This window comes from Plectropomus leopardus, chromosome 23 (assembly GCF_026936395.1).
Source record: "Plectropomus leopardus strain MGB_pleo_1.0 chromosome 23, ASM2693639v1, whole genome shotgun sequence".
In the NCBI taxonomy this organism is placed as follows: domain Eukaryota; kingdom Metazoa; phylum Chordata; class Actinopteri; order Perciformes; family Serranidae; genus Plectropomus; species Plectropomus leopardus.
The window spans coordinates 12665808-12685539 of record NC_142198.1 but is presented as its reverse complement, the minus strand read 5'-3'; the positions used below and the strand labels follow the sequence as shown (position 1 = coordinate 12685539).

Below are 19732 nucleotides of genomic sequence, written 5' to 3'. Positions count from 1 at the left end.
CTTTTAAAAAGAGGAAAAAAGAGTTTCTAAATGTTGGGAATGTGTGACTGAAGCAGATGCCTGGGCTGTAGAGGTAGGCACAGATGGTGCTACTGTGTTACCGAGTCAAGGGAAAAAGAAAAAGGGTAATGTAAAACAAAAAAAAAGGCTATTAGTGTTGTCAGTTACTCCTGCAGGTTTATATCGCTCAGTATTCAAACCCACAGGTCTCCCTTGAACTGCTTTATTGAACAGTAGATTTTCAAACAGAAAACAGTGGAGAAGTGAGGTAGCCTAGCAACATTGAAACCACAGTGAATGACTGTGTATGCCCACTGCAAAGGAGCCAGGCAGTTGAAATGACAGCGCAGAGCAACCCCAGAGAGAGTGGGATGTGCTGGCCACCGTGGAAAATACAAATAGGTTGGCTGTTTGTAGCAGTGCACTGTAGACATACGCATGCTGTTTACAGATCTGCCTTTTTTTAAGCTACATACAGACATAGCATAGCAACATTTTCCCACACCTACTGTCAGGCTCACTTTAAAACCAGCACTAGTGACCTTACATTGTTTTGCCATGATACACTTCTTGTAGTGCTGTTCATAAAAGATCTCCAGAATGTAATGGAGAAAAAATCCCCAGGTGCTGAGAGACAGAGATCCAGCGACGTGAATGCCCCGAGGCTGTCAAAGTCCTCCGAGGGGCTTTAGCTTGAATGATCCAGTTGAGCAAATTTATTGGCACATGCCTGAGAGAGGAGACTCTGTGGCCGTGGTAATATGGAAATATGTTCATTTGGTAAATAAGAGTCGATTTCTCACGAGAGCAGAGGATAAAGAGAAATAAAGTTCTGATGGAGAATATATCACGTCCGTTCTCTTTTTAAGATTAATTACTGTTCACTTGCAGTTTTCATGTATAAATAGGAGAAAAGCACTGTGGCTAATTATCTCGATAGGTGGCCATTTTTATTGCACAGCAATCACGAGGGAGCTGTAAGATTATTACTGTAAAACTACTCAAACGCAAGCAGGTTACAAATTAGGCATGAGGAAATTGCACATCCCCCTGAGACTGAATCAGGGAATGACACACTTCAACACCTTTTGACAAAATAGCCTCACTTAGGGGGAACACTTGAAGGCTAAAAATACAGTCAGGTTATTTTCTTACATTTTGACAAATGATGATATTTAACAGTGTTCTTCATCCTTCACATGGTGGCAGCGTACTAGATAATGCTACTCGATGATCCACAGGCATGTTAGTTAATGCATATGATGTAATATCATCAAGTTGTTTAAACTTCATGTAATGCCAGTTACACAAGGATAGAGATGATGGGTATTTTACATACCGTATCATCATAGAAGCCATTATTTACTTTGAACATCTTAACTGCTAAACAGTGGGGCTATATTATGAGCCCCAAGTCCTGACGTCCCTTTGATCCATTTTCTAAGATGAATATCTACTGCAGCATTTGATATTAAGGTTGAAAGCTTCATGATTTAGAGATCTGTACTAATACATGGATTGCATTTATTTCGCAAGCAATAGGTTGGCTTTTAAAAGATTTCTTATTTTGGTTAACAGATAGATTGCTCACTTCGAAGTTTGGGAACCACCATATTTTTCACTTGTATACTCTCCCCTGTATTGTACCTTGAATGTTCTTAAAAAAAAAAAAAAGGTTTTAATAACTGAACAGACAAAATCCCTTTGATGGATACATAACACTTTCATGTTTCATGTTATATGTGTAACATTGAGTTATGGATAAAGTACCTGTAAGCCACACTTAAATGGAAGTGCAGATCTCTTACCAGAAAATTACTTTGGTAAAAGTTAAGGTCACCAATTAAAATATTACTTGAGTAAACATCCTAGAGTATCTGATATTTGTGTACTTAAGTAGAAGTATTGAAGGTAAAGGTACAAGTAAATGCTGTTAATGAAAAACCAAGCAGTCAGAATTTCAGGAATTACTGTAAAAATTGAGCTTATATCACACTTGAAGAAAAAAAAGGTCTTTTTCACGACGTGAACGATTTAAAGAACAATTTAATGAATTATTGTCTGCTTGTTCCTCCCTTCCTTCCCTATTTTGTAGTAACTAACATGCTTAGCGGAACTGTAGAGGAATAAAATAATACATTTTATTCAGGAAATGTAGTGGAGTAAAAGTAAAGGCTGACAGGAGTAGAAAAACTCAAGTAAAGTACAGATATTTCCCCAAAAATACTGAGGGAATGTAACAAAGTATTATTACTTTTGTTACATTACACCACTGCATAGTTTTCATAGCATGAGCAGTCCATGAAAGTTTAACATAGTGCAGCTCCTCTTAAATATACATTATCTTGCTTTTCTGATTAAATTTTTAATCAAACTGTCATGTTGCAAACAAGCACGTCACATCTCCATGCATATTCCTTTTCAGCAAAATAACTAATGGCTGGTTTGTTGCTATACTTTCCACTGCTTTGCCTTTTTGAATGTGCCCACTTTATAAGTGGAGTGATGCTCCCTTTCATGTGCTCATATCAAAGCTGGTCTCGTCCGTTAATTGTTTTGATAGGCATTTGGAGGGGGAAAAAAAAGGGCTGATTTTATTATTTAATATTTTTTCATCTTATCTAAGCCCGTAATGATTTAACCTACAGAGTAGTGACAGTTCCACTGGAACAAGTGCATAATTATACATTTAAGTGTTCTACTTAATGCGCTCATTTTCAAGCTGTCAAGGTCATTCGCTGGAGTGCCATTAGTGAAGAGAGGAGCCCTCTTTACCTGGGAACATGGCAGCCGCTTCATGCCCGATGCTCAAGAGGAGCATGCCACAGTATACCTGTGCAGCCACCGACAGGCAGAAATACATTTATATAACACAGGAAGTGTAACGCCTATTTTTGTGTTCCTAAGGTGTTCGTGGTATATGGCCCCTGAACCGCAGCCAACAATTTTTTTGGCAATTGATGCAAAGGCATATCGACTCTTGTGTGTCTGAAGAGAGGGTTAAAGTGGTCGGGAGTGGAGGGTGGGGGTTGGGGGGGTCTGACACTGTGAACCCCCGATGGCCTTTCTGCTGGGTAGCCATGGCAACATCTAGCCCAGTCGTTAATGAGGCACAAGTGAGCTGTTAACAGAATACTGATTTGGGTTTGACATCAGCCCTGATTCATATCTGTCAGGAGGTGTTGATGAAATATGCACCCTGAGTTTATTTCATAACGGCACATAAAATGGCCTCGGTGTTCTGTTTATGCAGCGGATGCAAAACAAAATGTGCCTCGGATGTTACTCACTGATTTAGTGTAATTATGTGTGTCAACGCGCTATACATAAGAAAAAACTGGCCAAAAAACATCCAGTATGCCATGTGCAATTTAAATAATTGACCTGTCTGAGATTTATTTATATCCACCCACATTAGGTATTATAATATATTTTAATCCTGTTCGCCCTCTTTGTATATCAGTCATTTGAAATGAAGTGAAAGCCCTGACTGAGCATGTGCCCTTCACATGTTCCTATGCCTATGAATTATTTATTGAGGTGCTGGGCACAATCGGTGGTAGGAGGGTGAGAGGAGCATCAGTGACTGGCACAGTAATGACAGTGTCTGGGCTCATCTCGAAATGCTGCTCTCTGATTGGTGGCCTTACACGAGTGGCAGAGGTTAGCGATGCCCGGCACTGCTCTGCCATGAGAGCGCTGCTTCACCGAATCCAAATTAACCAGCAGCTCCCAAATTGCTCTCTCTACCTGGCTGTGCAGCGTGGCGTCTCATGCTGTAAATGATTAGCGCATTAACAGCATAGTGAGGGGACTAACTTGCTGCTCCAGACCCCTTGTTAAAGCAGTGAAAAAAGCATAGCTGTGAGGTATAATCATTGCAGTGGCGGCTAATGAGTGGATGCTACAGTGGGAAGGTGACGGTAATAAGCACAGACTTAACACCATCTTAACACAGGTTAGGATTCAGGATGAGGAGCTGGTTTTCATAGAAGTATTTACAAGTAATGCGATGCTGAGTTGGCACATCCGATCGTTGACAGTTGCTGCAAATGAATGTAGTGTGTTTGCTTGATGGTGATGTTCTCTAATAACAGAAACTCATGGAATAAACTTCTAGAGCTGGCACGTTTCAATACCATACCTAACAATGTTTTTTGACGTTTTTTAAAAATCTAATTCTGCATTTGCTTTTAATTTCAGTTTCCAATTATAGCCCTAAATGGTATCAGCTCAAGATAAAGCAGTCTGTTATGTTTTTTTTTTTTTTAGCTGCCAGTTAATTCAGAACCATTTAAACCATTTGATATTTTGCATTAAAAATGCCTGTCACTAAACATTTGGCTCTAAAGGACTGACAGCACTTAAAATAAGGCTTGGACGACGTCTGTTTTCATACTTTCATAATACTACTACTACTACTACTTCTTTTTCTCTCAAAATCAGACCAAACTCCTAACTGTAAAACTAAGCAGTGCTGATCAAATAAAAGCAAAGATTCTGTTACTGCATTGCCTATTTCTCACCAAAAATGCCACCAGTAACATATTTTAATGGACTGTTTGGCTCTAATATGAGAATTTGTGAACAGATATCGGGCACCTTACTGCTTCGAGTATTGTAAACACGGAGGCAAAAAATGTCCTCAGAAATATATTTTAGGTTATGACTTACTTTGATAAGAGATTTTTTCTTTTTATCATCTACCTGCCATCAAAACTGACAGGTTCCCATAACGCCATTTGACTGCAGGGGTGTTTATTGATTTGGTGCGGTGCAGTTCATTCTGGTAGCTGTAGGTTTTCTTCCACTTGAGCAAAAGCTAATGCCATGTGCTTTTTCTCTGTTTGCTTTGGTTTTGTAGCACCAATCTAAAAAAAATGCATCCTTCTACTGCAAAGACAGCCCAGTTTTATGAAAACACCAGCAATGAAATACTTCTTTAAATGCTCAGCCCTTCTTACCCCAGTATAGATATAAGTGTCTCTCTGCTTGTAATAGCGCATGTTGTGAAAATGTAAATATGATTCTTTTACATGCAGTACACATGTATGCAAACATAATTCATGCATGAATATAAGTAGGCAGCTTGGTCCTGTGCATGAAAAGCATGATGTTCAGTGGAGTTTACGTCAGCTTTCAAATGTCTGCAATCATACAAAGAAAAAGCACTAAAAGGCAAATAAGCAAATTTATATTCCAGTTTCTTGAGGAATACGAATGCAGTCGCCATTGTGATCTTTTTTCCCTGTGGTTTTGTTCATCCAGTTTCTTTACAGTGAAGGCCCAAAACCCACAGCACAAAAATAAACAGACACTCATCAAGGCATGCACAAATACACCTTTGGCCCAGATTTTTCTCTGCCCGTCAGTATCTGCTGGGTGTTTAAACACCAGAGTAGAGTTGTCTAAATAATAATTGCTTCTGAAAGGTTGATTTGTGGCTATATCAGAGGGGGTAACTCTCCTCTCAGTGTTGAGCGAGATTAGCCGTGGATCTTCGGGATTTATCACTCGAGGCGTACGGATTAATGCCGCGATGAAGTTTAAAACAGAATCACTGGCGACCGCATCATTTTAAAGAAATAAGAGGAGCTTATATCAGCTCAAGCCATTATCAGAAGAAGAAAAGGAGACGCTAATCAGCTTTTTTAATGCTAATTATTCCTAATGAGGATTAGATTATAAAAAAAATCAGTAAAACAATACAAGTTGTCCAAGACTAATTTTGTCACTTCAGTTGCTTAAAGTATCCTACATGTTCTCTGATCAGATCTTTATGTAGTCTTGCAGTAAACTTAGCTCTGAAGGTATCAAGGAGGTGAAACTGCAATTTTAATAGTCTGTTCTTGGGTGATGGATGTAATTAAATCACAACTCCATCTGCTATTCTGTGTGTCAATAGAAATCACACCGTAGTGATTCAGAGAGAAAATTAAATGAGATTGACTCCCTAATGTGTGCGGTTAGAGGCGTGTCTGAGTTCTCCGAGGCCCACTATCTCACCCACAATGCAAAGTAAATGTATGGATAATAGGTTTAGCTGGCTAGATATGCCGCTATTACAGGTTTATCCGTGATGGAAGGTGCATTTTATGGCATTAGAGGAGGCCAGAGAAAGATTGAATTATAACCTAGATATCTGTAAATAAGATTCTCTGGGTTTTAAGCTTTAAAAGAGCATGTGTTCAATATCATCTGTCATTAATCATTAAAAGGAAGTCTGTATTTGTGGCCCCTGTCTTTTCTCCATGTGGTAGGAAATGGATTTTTTACAAAAGCTAAGATTTAATTTACTCGCTAATGCCAATGCTAATCTATTTACATACTCAAATTATGTTCATTCATTCTTTTTATTGGACTGAAAACAGCAATGTGTCTGTTGTCCTTGTTCTACTCCTTAAAATTGTAGTGTTATCTGAAAAGTAGTGGTTGGGTGTCGAGCAGGCAAACAGGATTTCCAGCTTGGCTGCAGAGAGCAGGTGCAGCAGATCAGCCAGCATGTTTAGAAGGAAGAAAATACATACAGAGACCCAGATAATATAAAGAAACTGACCCTGTTGCTACAAGTGCAAGTGAGCATCATGTGTATCATGGCTGCAGCTTAAAGCCAAACTGTGATAAATTGGATGAGAAAAAGAAGTTGTCATTGAGCCAGGGGGGGGTGCATTTTGCACATTTGGGTTGTGCTATATTGTCAGTCACAGGGTCAGATGAACATATAGTAATGTTTATGCACCCGGGGTGCCATAAAATTAAGCATGGAGGCCTGATGTGATGTTTTTCCGAGGTGTAAATAACCAGCTATGAACTAGTCCGGTGATTACTGTAGAATGAGGGTAGAAAATGGCCTGCCAATATTAAGTGCGGGAAGGTATTATTACAGGGAATGATCTGTCGATATGATTTCATCTTGTGACTCCTGTGAATCCAAATGACCGCAGTGTGTTGGCCACATCTCAGTGATAACTTAAGCCTAATTGACAGAGCCTACACTTCCTCCCGGGATACAGGAGGGCTGACAGAGTAAGAATGGAGATTAAGGAAGGAAGTGAACAAAGGTGAGGTGAGGGAATGAGGTGTGTGCGTGTGTAAAGGATGGAGGGGGAAGTATGGCAGACCAAGGAGGCATGAAGGTGATGCGCAAGGGATTGCTGGTCAACTAGCAGCGAGCGCCAGAGCACTGTCACTTTCTCCGCTTGCCATGTCTGCTGGCCCTGACAGCAATCCATTTGAGGGCCTCCTGGTACTAACAGAGTGCTAAAACCCAATCAAACAGGCTGGAAGGAAAAGGCGAGACGCTCGGGCCCAGCCGGCTTCCACTTGTGTGAGCAATTCACCTCTGACTGACCCGTTCAGGCATCTTAAATAAGCCATGCACATCATAGACGGCAGAAAAGCCACACTCGGGGACCTGAAGACAGTCATGTGTCCGTAAAAGCTGGAGAGTGCTTTTTGAAATCAAAGAGGACTCCCATGTTTGCCCTCATCAAGGTCAAATGAGAATAAAACAGCATTTAAAGAAATGTGGGAAGAAATTCTATATTTGTTGGGCAAAAAATATTACAAACAACAAGAGTAAGTTGTGTTTTTTCCCCTGCTCCCAATTGGTTCACAAAGAAATAAAACATATTGCAAGTATAACCAGAAAAAGCAGTTCAAAATGAAAATGAAGAGGGAAAATTCATTGTACTTCAAAATGAAGTGTTTGATTTGCAAACTTGACACGTTCATGAGTCTCTTGTGGTCCTCTGATCTAAGACATACAGTATTTTTGTTTACCCCTGACAAAGGTCCTTGCTAAGCTCCCCCTCATGTCAGAAAATCCTTAAAGCATCCTAAAATCTTAGAAATGTCCTACACTCCTGGAGACGTCCTGAACTTCTACAAACACCGTAAAATCCTAGAAATGTCCTAAAATCCTAGAAATGTCCTTTAATCCTAGAAACATGCATGGGGCTGCTGAGACTGACCCCTGGTCCCCTGTCATTTTGTAAAAGTGTTTGCCAAGCAAAGCAAGTTTTAAGGGTAGACTTAAGACTTTCCTCTTTGAGCCAGCTAGCTTCTAGTTAAGCTGAACTAGGTTTAGTCTGCTAGGGGAAGTTCTATGATGCACTGAGCTCCTCTTTCCTTCTCTTGCTCCCTCCATCTGCAAACACTAATGTCTTTTTACTGTTTTACACTAACTCGGCTTCTTCTCCAGAGCCTTTGTGCTCCCTTGTTTCATAGTTTTCCAGATCTTGGCTGCGCCTGGATTGTGGTGATGGCTGTGCTGTTGCTGTGGTCCTGTCTGAGGCTGCGCCGATGCCGTGCTCCTCCTCGACTCGACCTTCTACTGCCATTATTATGAGTCATGCCTCCACTATTAATATACGCATCTATGATATTTGCTTGTAACATCACATGCTATCATACAGTATATTGCATTTATTAACTGTACGTCTATCACTATTGTTACATGATGTTATTGTTACCATTATTGCTGTGCATCTCTCGCTTCCTCTCTCTCTTTTCTTTCTCTCATTTTCTCTTTCCTTTATGTCATTACTGTAATTGAATTGTTATTTATGACATCTATTGCACGTCTGTCTGCCCTGCAAGAGGGATTCCTCCTCATTTCCTCTTCCTGAGGTTTCTACCTTTTTTTCCCCTCATTACAGGGTTTTTTTTTTGACTTGACTTGACTTGACTTGAATTAAAGAACCAATAAAAATATCACAATAGGCTATTTAACTAAAGCAGAGCATCTTCCATAATATTTCAAAGCGGTACTCAAATAATAAAGCACTTCGTGCTACTTAAATCCCCTGTTGAAAGTTCAATATGGGCACATTGTTCAAGAGTTGTGCACTTGTGATTGGGCTGGCACTGGTGAGAAAAGCACTTAGACATATTAAAAGAACTATACATTAAATTTATAGCTTTTTGTAGCTCTTTATCCAGAATGGTTAACAGAACATCAACAAGCTATTTGTAAAAAGGGCTTGCAGACCATCAGGTTTTATTTCTTGATGTTTGCCTACCTGAAAGTGGAAAAAAATCCTTATTTGAGAGAAAAATAGTTGCTAGCCTATGTAAGGGCAAGAGTTCAGAGCAACACACGTCAGTAAAATCTGCAATCGACCATGCACCAAATGCATAAAAGATTTCCCTCCCAAACAGGATTACAGTGTTTTACAAGAATCAATACTCACCAGCAGCATGACTGTGGTCAGCGCCACCTCAAAAAAGCTGCTCAGGTTCAACAAAAGATCAGAGACGGTTAGCCGGTGAAAGCGTAATCAAATGGCATCTGTCAGTACTGCAAGCTGTGTTGGACTGTCGCCACTGGCACCCTGGTTTGCTTTGGTTTTCCTAACTCCCCTTGAAATGTTTGGTGAGAATGTAATTAGCTAGCACTGGGCAGGCACAGGCTCATTTGAGATGGGCTTCACTGGCGTCGTGTTTTTCTCTTCTCCTTCCCTCATGTGGTATTGCACACAGAATTAACTCTGACAAAATGGTAATTAATATTTCCCCTCCATTGTTGAAGAGGAGAGGGGACGCGAGAGCGTTGGTGCCAGGATCCAAAGGAGGGCACTGCCAGACTGGCTGTCTTGCCAGATTTTTATGTTTGCTGGGAGGAAGTGTTTTTCAATAAGCCAACCTCGTGGTGTTTAAAACAAATTATATGTTTCTGTCCTCAATTTGTCCTGACTGTTTATAAAGGAGTCGGAAATTACTGATTTTTGTTTGGCTTGACTAATTGACAGAAACTTTGTATACACGTGCACTTTATGAAAATATCAAATCTGACCATTACTTATTTCTTTTTATTTATTTCAGGAGGTGGGGGATGTGGGCAGGAACTCCAAAGAACCAGTACAGTCAGATGGTGTATGAGAATGGAGAACCCTGCTGGCAAGGAGGTTCACGAAGCACTACAGTAAGCACTGCATGTGTTTCGCACAAAACAGTACATACAAACATACAGAAAGCACTCACAGTAATGGGAGCATATAGATAGACAGATGAACAAATGGTTTGCACACATTGACAGACTGGTATGAAACAGTAAAGGATAAGGGAACAAAAAGAAGTCGTTTGCACAGCTCATCAGAGTTCCAGCCTGAATAAAAATGTGAGACAATCCTCATTTCGGTTTGAAGTCATCATGGCAAATGTGGACGGACATTATGGACTTAAAACATAAGTCTAATTTGCATATTTGCCTACATCATCAGACAAAACAAATTTTAGTCAATAATTGTTTCCAGTACCTTAATGGAGTAATCTCCCAAGAGTACCAGGCAATTCTTAAAACAGGTCATTACTACCAATTTCCATTTTTATAAATATCAGTATATATATACCTATATACCAGTATATATAATACCTACAACAATAGATCAATTATAGTATCCATCAATTATATTTAGGATAATGTCATGTCTTCAGCACTTATTACATCAGTTAAACAGTATGTGCTCATGACTTTGAACAGATAAAATGTTTATTTCCTGATTAATGTTAAGCAATAAAATGTAATACTTTATAATAATCTTTTTTTTTTTCTGAAAAGTAGGGCTGCCCCTTGAAAGTTGGAGGCTTGTCAAACGGAGACTGATATCGCTTCAGGTCGAACAGTCATTTTTTTCTGTGCAGTGTACTTCTGGGAATGTGTTGCTCCCTAGATTTTGCTGCGTAGTAAACGCTCTTGACTTTCATGAGCCTCTTTGTAGCTGTAGCGGCATAGAGGGAGACATCGTAAGGTGAAGAAGTGTTGGAATTACAGCTCACAGCAGGTTAATACAATACAGTCTCTGGCTTTTGTTGATATCTAGTTTTGGCAAAAAGTGTTGATGCATATTTGCGATCCATCATTTGCGCCATTAGCTTGTTTACTGTATTATATATATATGCTGTTGTCACGTTGGGAGTCCTGTGGAGCCTGTTCAGACTTTAAAACTTTGAATGGAAAATAAAATCATTAAATATTAGAATTGAATGGCTGAATCCAATTCGACTGGTATAATTTTGTCTGGTACAGCCTTAATTAAAGCCTACATATAATGGGAAGGCGGTAAAACCTCTTCCCATTTTAACAACGCATTTTAAAGTGTTAAGTTGAAGGCAACTTAACAGTGTTCAAAGGTAAAAAGGCAACATAAATCTAAGGCCTGGCTTGATCAGCCAATAAGGTAAACAAAGGCCTATTTGATAACTTATGGCATTTTGAAACTGTGGCCAAACTGTAGCAATTTCAGCTGCTTATCTGATACTTCAAGATGACTGTTTCAACCATTTCTCCACTACATTAAGCTAATTACAAGAAATGTTTAGTCAGTACTTTTTTGCCACCCATTTCAACCATATATGCTATACTTCAAATTTTTAAAACTGTTTGTTAACTACTTTATCCAAATTTTTAGTGATAACCTTCATTTCTAATTCATTACTTTTCACTATCCATTTAAACTTTTGTGCTTGCTTAAAGTTTGCACGCACTCTTGCATAACTGCAACATGTAGTGTTCAGGTGTTACAGCTGACTCAATATGTGGATATATTCTTTTGATCAAATTATAATTTCTATTTTTGCTAATTACTCAAGCTACTCTAAAATCTTTCCAAGTACCCCCTGGAGAGTGCAGATGTACCATCTTGAGTACAAGTACCCCTGGTTAGAAATCACTGCTTTAGACTTTAACAGCCCACTCAACAAATAAATGCAACTTGGGTTAACTGTACAGAAAGCCTGTACTCATTTCCAGAGGGAAAGCTATAGGAAACAGCCAAACGAAGCTCCTCTCACCACATTCACAAGGGACAATTTGAAGCCTTCTCGCCCAGTCTGCTCTCCGCATGCCTCGTTCTGCGCATGTGTATTTCAACAATGGAAAGTTAGTCAGTCAATCAGTAAAAGACGTGCAGTCCTCATGGCCCACTCAGCAGCCTGGCAAAAAGATGTTTTGTTCAAAGCCAAGTGATGGAAGCTGACTTGCTCTCCCCCCTCTGTCAGTCTACATCGGTTTTCTGGTTAATGTTGCTCCCGTTGCATTCTCTTGCAGCTTTCTCCTCTTTTACTCTTCTCTCCATTTTCCCCAGTATTGCCTTCCTCCTTTCAGCTACTTTTATGAGATCCATTTACATTTTTGTGTGAGAATTTGCTCAATTGAAAATGTAGCACATTTAATCATCTTATTTTCTTTGCCTGGCCCCCTCTTCAAATCAGAGTCCAATAAATGTCGTTTGCAAGTGTATGTACTCATGCCATCCAGGGGCCCCCTTTGAAAAGACTAAATTGAATTCCTTTGATACGACCTCCTAACCGAGTGCAGTCGGCATAAATGAAGTCTCGTCAGAAGTCGACGCTCATTATATTTGAAATGCTGAACCTCGTCTTTGGGTAGTGCTCTCTCTTTCAGCAGTGAAACACACTTTTCTCTTTATACTTGAGTAGTGGGACCAGTGATGTATTGTTTCAGTGGTGGATACTGAGGTAATCCAAATTCAAGCAGCGTGCAGTGTATCTTAAGAGTCTGTGGGGAAGAGTGAACTCAACTGTTTCAGTTATTAATTAAATTCAAAGTGCTGGACTGTGACTGTTGCATGTGTGCAGTGAGTTTAGCTACTGTACAGCTCAACACAACTGTGGCTCCAGATCTAAATCAGCCTCGCACACTGTTCATTGTTTCAAATTTTCCACAATATAGGTCACATTTTTGTAAATTCGACCATCATCTCTATTAGTCATGCAAAAAATTGTACTAAAAAAGATCTGAAGATGGGGCGACAATGCTAAAAGAAACTGCCAGATTGTTTTCCCAAGTTGCTGACATTTCTGACAGCTGTTCCTTTTTGAGTTAGCTCTGAACTTGCTACTAGCTGCTAGGGCTCGGCGATTATAATTTTGATTGCGATTTTGGCTTCCCTCGATTTTCAAAACAAGATAATCGAGATAAAACGTTTATGCAGTTCATCAATTATTTCTTAGTTGTGATTATTCGTTGATAAAATAAAAGAGATGCACCATTATTAAACAGTAACAAATACCCAACAATATGAGTAATTATTTGTCCATATTGGTCAGCTAATTTCAGCGCAGTGTCTAACGCACTTACCGGGTAGAAAAAGCAGAACTAAGCAGCCAGCAGCAGCAATTAACTATATAAACTACTGACTTGACATTCAGATGATTCATAAACATCCCTCAGTTCTTAGCAGCTATCATAGCATCATTATCTGGGATTATTATCCAGCTTTGCTTGATTTAAACTGAGATAGGTCGTACAAATGAAATGTCTTCACACAAAACAAGATCTCTTTTCCTCCTCCTCAATTCTTAGTTTTATAAATTGCACACCTGGGGGTTTGGACCTTTTTTTATGAAAAAAGAAATGAAAAAGTGCCTGTTGACATGTGTCAGTCTGACTTCTCTCTCTCCCACTCTGACCTAAGGTGCACATGAGTAACTCATCCCAGACTTTTACTTTAAATATGCGGCGCCGTCAGTGCTCACGGTGCAGGCTGGTCAGGGACAGGTCAATGATGAGAAACATCAGTGGTACTGAGTTTATTATTATTTCTTTCTTTGTGTGTTCATTTGTCATTTTCAAGGCAGAACATGAGCAAAGGGCGCTCACGGGCTAAACAGATAATGGAGAAATGTCAGTCTGGTGAGTCTCTCCTGAGTTAGTGAAACAATCATTGATCCCGATTCGTTTATTTTGCTGTTATTGATACAGTAACTGTTATGTAATGTTAGATTATATTAGTTGGGTAAGGTTTTATTAATATGTGAATGTGAGAATGTGAACACACTACAGTAACGTGTAAGATGTGTTACAGTCATGGCTGCACCTCAAAGCTTTTTTTTTTCCAGTTCATTTGTAGGCCTATTTAAAGTCAACAGACATCCAGTGTTAAAAAGAAATACCAGAGTTAATGTTCAATAACTGCATGACGTTCTGGAGGCCAGTGAGTAATCCTGTTAAATAATCGTGATTTCGATATCAGTCAAAATAATCGTGATTATTTTTTTGCCATAATGGAGCAGCCCTACCAGCTGCTTTTTAAATCTCCTACGGTGGTTTGCATGTATAACAGGTCGTTCAAACGTCACACCTATCCTGCCCATGGTCCCATCTTGCTGGCTTTCCTATTTACACAACATGACATTACAAGATTTGATAAGATACTATACAGTAAGGTACGATACGATACAATACAATATACTTTATTGTCCTCATAGGGAAATTTGGCATGGACTCAGACCCTGCACGCATAAGTGCCTTCACAGTTACAATAAAACAAACTAAGTATGAACAAAACAACACTAGCTGTACGAAATCACACCAGTACATTGCACATAATCCAAATTGCACATACAAAATATATCACATACATGACATTTGTCTTCAGACAAAGCTAACCTGAAGACATACAAACTGTTATAAGCCAAGTAATTACCATGTTGACTCAGTTTATTCTTGTGTAATATTAATGAAGTTCCTTTTTTTACTTACTAAGTGTCAAGACCCAAGCAAGTACAAACATTAGCTGGAAAAGTTACACACTGGAATCAAACAATAATAATCTAACCAGTCTAAGGTATTGCTTCCAACACTGACCTATAGCTCAGACACCTGCAAGCCAAACTTAAACACCACTAAGCATGCACACACACATAAGAAACACTTTGTCTCACCGAGCGGCATACACCCACTTAATATCTCTGTGCAACAAGATACTAAGTGACATAACAAAAGACTATTTTTAATCCAAGTACGGGACCAAACCAAATCACCAGTTGTACCAGGCTGAAACTTTAGCACAATAATACCTGTCAAGTTCCCATCTCTCTGCCTCTCCAGGTGCTTTTGTTCGCCGGAGGGATTGTCTGCTCAGGGTGCAGTGTGATGTGAGGGGTTGCTATGGAAACCCCTAGAAGTAAAATAAGTTGCTTTTCCCTTCCACTCTCTTGCAGAGGGTGTCAAAGTCACCTATTAAAGTAATGACAGTGGTAAACACTGTTCACACGTGGGGACGACAGCAGTGATGTCCCCTGATGCCTTAGTGTCCTGCAGTCACAGCATCACTTAGGGTCTTGTATACTCTGATTGGAGGATAGGCAGTGATGAAAGTCATCATGTACAGTGCGATTATTTTATTTGATGGATGATTTGATTACATTTGAATCACCACCTCCACTAGTACTCTATTTTCTTTTCATATTTCTGTCTTTGTAATGAATCTTCTTCCCAAAAGTTCAAAAATGCTCAGGAAATGACTAAGACAAAAGGAAGGACAGCGTATTCAATCATCCTCCATCGGGAGATAAAACCGGCATGGCTCTTGACTCAGGCTAACAACGGCCCTTCTCCCTGTACCACCTCAACTTTTCTTTCTTTGTGCTTTTCTAGGTCACACTGACATGCGGAACGGAGACAGCCTTGCGATCGGTGAAGGAGCCCAGCAAATGCCAGTACATCATGGACTTTCAGACTCCTGTGGCCTGTCAGCCGGTACTGAAGCAGCGGGGCATACACAGTGAACTGTGACCCCTTCCCTTACTGGCCTAGCCTAGATTAACTTGGCCCCCCTTGGCTAGCCTGCAGTGACAGGCTGGGGTCCTGAGGGTCTCCTCTGACATCTGTGTTGTCAGAACATGTATACTTCCAAGCAAGTCGTGCTAAGGTCAGAATCTGATTTTCACCGCTCCTAGACCACTTATTTTTCATTAATTGTGACATTGTTGCTTTATTATGTTAATATTTGAATAAAGCATTAATTGAATGACTTAGTGTACACAAGTATTCTTCAAACTGCAGTATATTCGTTATATGGGTTTTGTACTTGAGGCCCAACAAGACTATTATGTAAATAATTTAATTAATAAAGAATCCAGGGTCTAACTGCATTGCCACTAATGTAACTGCTTTATCAAATGAAATCACACAGAAAAGGACTGTGTCTTTACTTCATTATATTGGCTACCTTGTTATAGCTGTGTGTAACTTTTAAAGGATAAGTCGACTCAGTATTTTTCTTCAGTAAATCTGATGAGAAGATCAGACCAACAATGATTTAGTACCTCTTTAGTATTTCCTATTTTTATCCAAAGCCTCATCCAGTGTTGCATAGGTTTCCTACACATTCATTTTGATGGGCCGCTACTATTAACCCTTTGAAACTTCGGCAAATTAGCTGGATTTCTTTCAAAACCATGAGAAGAAGGCAATGAGCAACGAAAGAAGAAATCAAACAAAAAATAGCAAGAAATTAGTAAAAAGTAAAAAGAAAATTACCTGATTTTTTTTTAATGCACAAAAAAGAAAAGAAAGAAAGATAAAAAACAAACAAACAAGAAAATTACTCGGAAAAGGTGCCTTAGAATATAATAATCTTGTAACATAATTTTAAATAGATTAAAATAAATTATTATAATTATAAATATATTTTTTTCCCAGAGACCAGTCATTGGACTGAAAATGTGCATTTTCTTGCTCTGAACTCTGTTTTGTATTTCATCCGTTGATCTTATCAGCTCTCAGCACTCAATATTTGTTTTTTTTATTTTTTTTAAGCGGTTTGCTGCCCCCAAATCACACACAGAGTCTAATTCTGTGAGAAACACTGCTTTGTTAAAAAGACAATTATTAAAAAAGACACCAGTGAGCCGTACTTTTTTTGCACAGGGTGATATTATCATCAATACAAGCAACGTAGTTTATTTTAAGTTAATATGCCATACACCATCATTCTGCTGTAAATATTCACACAGCATCAAAGGTGTATCAATCTGCAGCTGAAAGTAGTTCCCCAAAAGTGTACCACTTACCACTGTTTGAGTAACATTGACTTTAAATTGCTTTCACTGTAATATTGTTATATTATTGCTTAAACAATTATTTTCAAAGAGTTTTAATATTATTAAGTATATTATAAAGCCCTGCTGATTGAGCTAATTGTTTAGCCTCTCTTAAAATGTAACTATACATACATTTCTGACCAATTAATTACTATACATACATACATTATACATATATTTCTGACTACAGATTTACTTCAGCAAAAAAATGAAAAGGTTTGGGGCTGAACACCACCAACAGTGAAGAGGAGTCAAAAACTATTGAGAGTCAAAGTAACACATTGTTGGCTTTGGTCTTTTCAAGATTTCAAGGTTTTTTATTGTCTTGACAACAGGAAACACAAAAGAAAGAAAGTCTTATCCTTTAAAAATGTTTTCACGGCAGCATATTTCAATATATTTACACTTGAGGCTCAAAAACATTACTATGTATATAGCTGAATACATAGTGACATTCTACCATTGTAACTGCTTTATCAAATTACTGCTTATTCATAAGCACAAATAAAACTACTTCATACTTTATCATTACCTAACTCAGTTCTTCTTTCCATTCTGCTTTCACTGTAATATTGTTATAATATTGCTTAAAAAGTCATTTAAATAGAGTTTTAATATAAAGTACAGACCTACGGATTCAACACTGATATATCATCCCCCAACACTTTCACAGTATCTACACACTTTCAGCTTTTATTAGTAAAGCATTGTGTAGTGAATATAACATCTCTTGATTTCACAAGATTCTGCCAGCGTTAGCAGTCTGCTTCTTACTGTGCATGCTATTTATGATGTTGTTATGTAACAGATTGTGGGGTTTGTGCAGCAGGGCCCTCTGCTCATTAAGGGGGGAGCTAAATCAGCTGTCAGGTATCCAATAGGCTGCCTGATGTATTCCTACCCTACTGGGGCAGCTGGGTGGCTGTTTGCCTGCTAGCAATGCAATAGCCTCAGGCCTTGTAGCTCAGGGACTGCTGTTTTTTATTTATCTGGATTCAGCTCCCATCCACATTCTCTATTTGATGTTGAAGCTAACTATTTTCTTTCACCTTCCGGTTTTTTGAACCATAGTCAGGTTTGGGTCAACCAAAAGGCGTTCCAGCAAAAACTTCTCAACAGCAGTTCTAAATTTGGCTTCATCTTCTTTTTCTTTTTATCGGTTTCATTGATGGTTTTACATGTTTATTAGCTCCTTTATATGGTTCAGTGTAAACTCACAAATCTAGAAAATAGATTGCCTTCAAAAAGCTGAAACTACAATTTTTAATTGATATATATTTAATGTCTAGTTAAGTTTACTTAAATGTTAGTTATGTTATTTTTGAAGTTTTTGCAACTCAACTATGACGGGTAAATTAACTTGTTCTCTGTGAGTGATAGCAACTCAAGTTTTTAAGGAAACCAAGTTATTCAGTCTTAACTGAACATTTTTTAAGTATTTTGCAAAATGGAAAAAAAATGTAAAGCTTGATTGAGTACTGATGTTGGTGATGAAACAGCATGACAGTGAATTCTGTTGAGTTTTGTTGACATTGTATGATTTTGTTTGTTTCAACAAATACTGGTCTTGTGTTAAAATGAAAATAATTCTGCGAACTAATCATTTTTTGTTGTGCTTAGTTTATTTATTAAACATAATCAGTTTCCTTAATACTAAGTCAACACAACTGTTCAGTTAGGTCAGGCAAACTTGGTTTTATTAAGTTGCTATCACTTAAAATTAAAATTTAACACGTGTGAATTGACTTTTTTTCTAAGTTGACTTCACAAAATGAAGTTAATACAACAAAATTTTAGGTAATCTGAAAAAATAAATATAAGGTAAACATAATATGAGAACATTTGTTTTTACTTACCTTATTCAAGGCAATCGATTTCCGGGATTATTTTTAAGTGAGGACAACTTGTCAGATTTCATGGTGTCGTGATGTAGTAAAAATGTAGCCAAATTACAGTCAGTGTGTGATATGTTGCACTGCAGATTGATTATGGTTTTCATATTTTCTAGATTGTATGCAGTGAGTTTTTTTTTTTTTTAATACTTTTATTATTTATAAAAGTAGGGCAAATGGTATAGCATTCACCTGCTGAGTTGCGACCGTGCACCTTGGGATACCAGAGATGGCGATGTGAAAATCAGGGGTTATGTTTTTGTATTTTTTTGTGTGAAGAGACTGAATATTTGTCTCCAGTAGCTGTTGAGAGAGTGACACCCCTGAAATGTTTCCTGTTTAGGCTAGACTGTGGTTGCATCTTGTACAGCCAGTGTCTGTGTTGGCAGAGTCTTGCAAGTTTATCCTTCACATTTGATGTCTGTTTTGAAGATGTGTATAGTCAGCAAAATCTCACAACTCATACTGCAATTATCATGATTATCTCGCAGCTGTAAAGGCAAATCGATCAGCTAAACTAGAAACACAGAAACAGTTTTTCTAAGGATATGATCCATTTTCATTCCCCCGTCTCAAGGAAACATAATATCGCTGTATATTTTAATCTCTCCCTCATTCTACATTTCAAATATCCAACAGATGTCAAAGCTGATGTCGGCATAAAAACATGTAGGCTCCTAACTCCACCAACAGCTGGAAATACTGCCAATCACACAGTATCAAGAGCAGCACGCTAGCTAATATTGCAGAGAGCATTACTGGCATCTGGAGATAACTTTATATTGCATCATTGCCATATGGTGCAATGTGATGGTGTCTCATAAAGAACTTTTCCCCTGATAAAACCTGCTCTCACAAAGGAACAGATTCGACAATCTGCAGGGTATCAACAACTCCTCACTTTACTGAATGATCATCATGTGTTAAATTACTTGCGTGCTTCACCCCACACAGCGTAGGTGGAAACCACATTGGAAGATTGCAGTTTA

General features: G+C 38.5%; 1 protein-coding gene across 1 annotated transcript in view; it reads left to right on the top strand.

Moving 5' to 3' along the window:
• LOC121962023 (glucosidase 2 subunit beta-like) overlaps nucleotides 1-17376 on the top strand; it is a 156847-nt gene extending 139471 nt beyond the window's left edge. Inside the window, exons 14-15 of the mRNA XM_042512194.2 lie at nucleotides 9826-9925; nucleotides 15404-17376. Coding sequence (XP_042368128.1) covers nucleotides 9826-9925; nucleotides 15404-15541 — 238 coding nt within the window. The 3' untranslated portion in view covers nucleotides 15542-17376. The remainder of the gene's footprint in view (nucleotides 1-9825; nucleotides 9926-15403) is intronic.
• Nucleotides 17377-19732: the final 2356 nt, after the last annotated feature.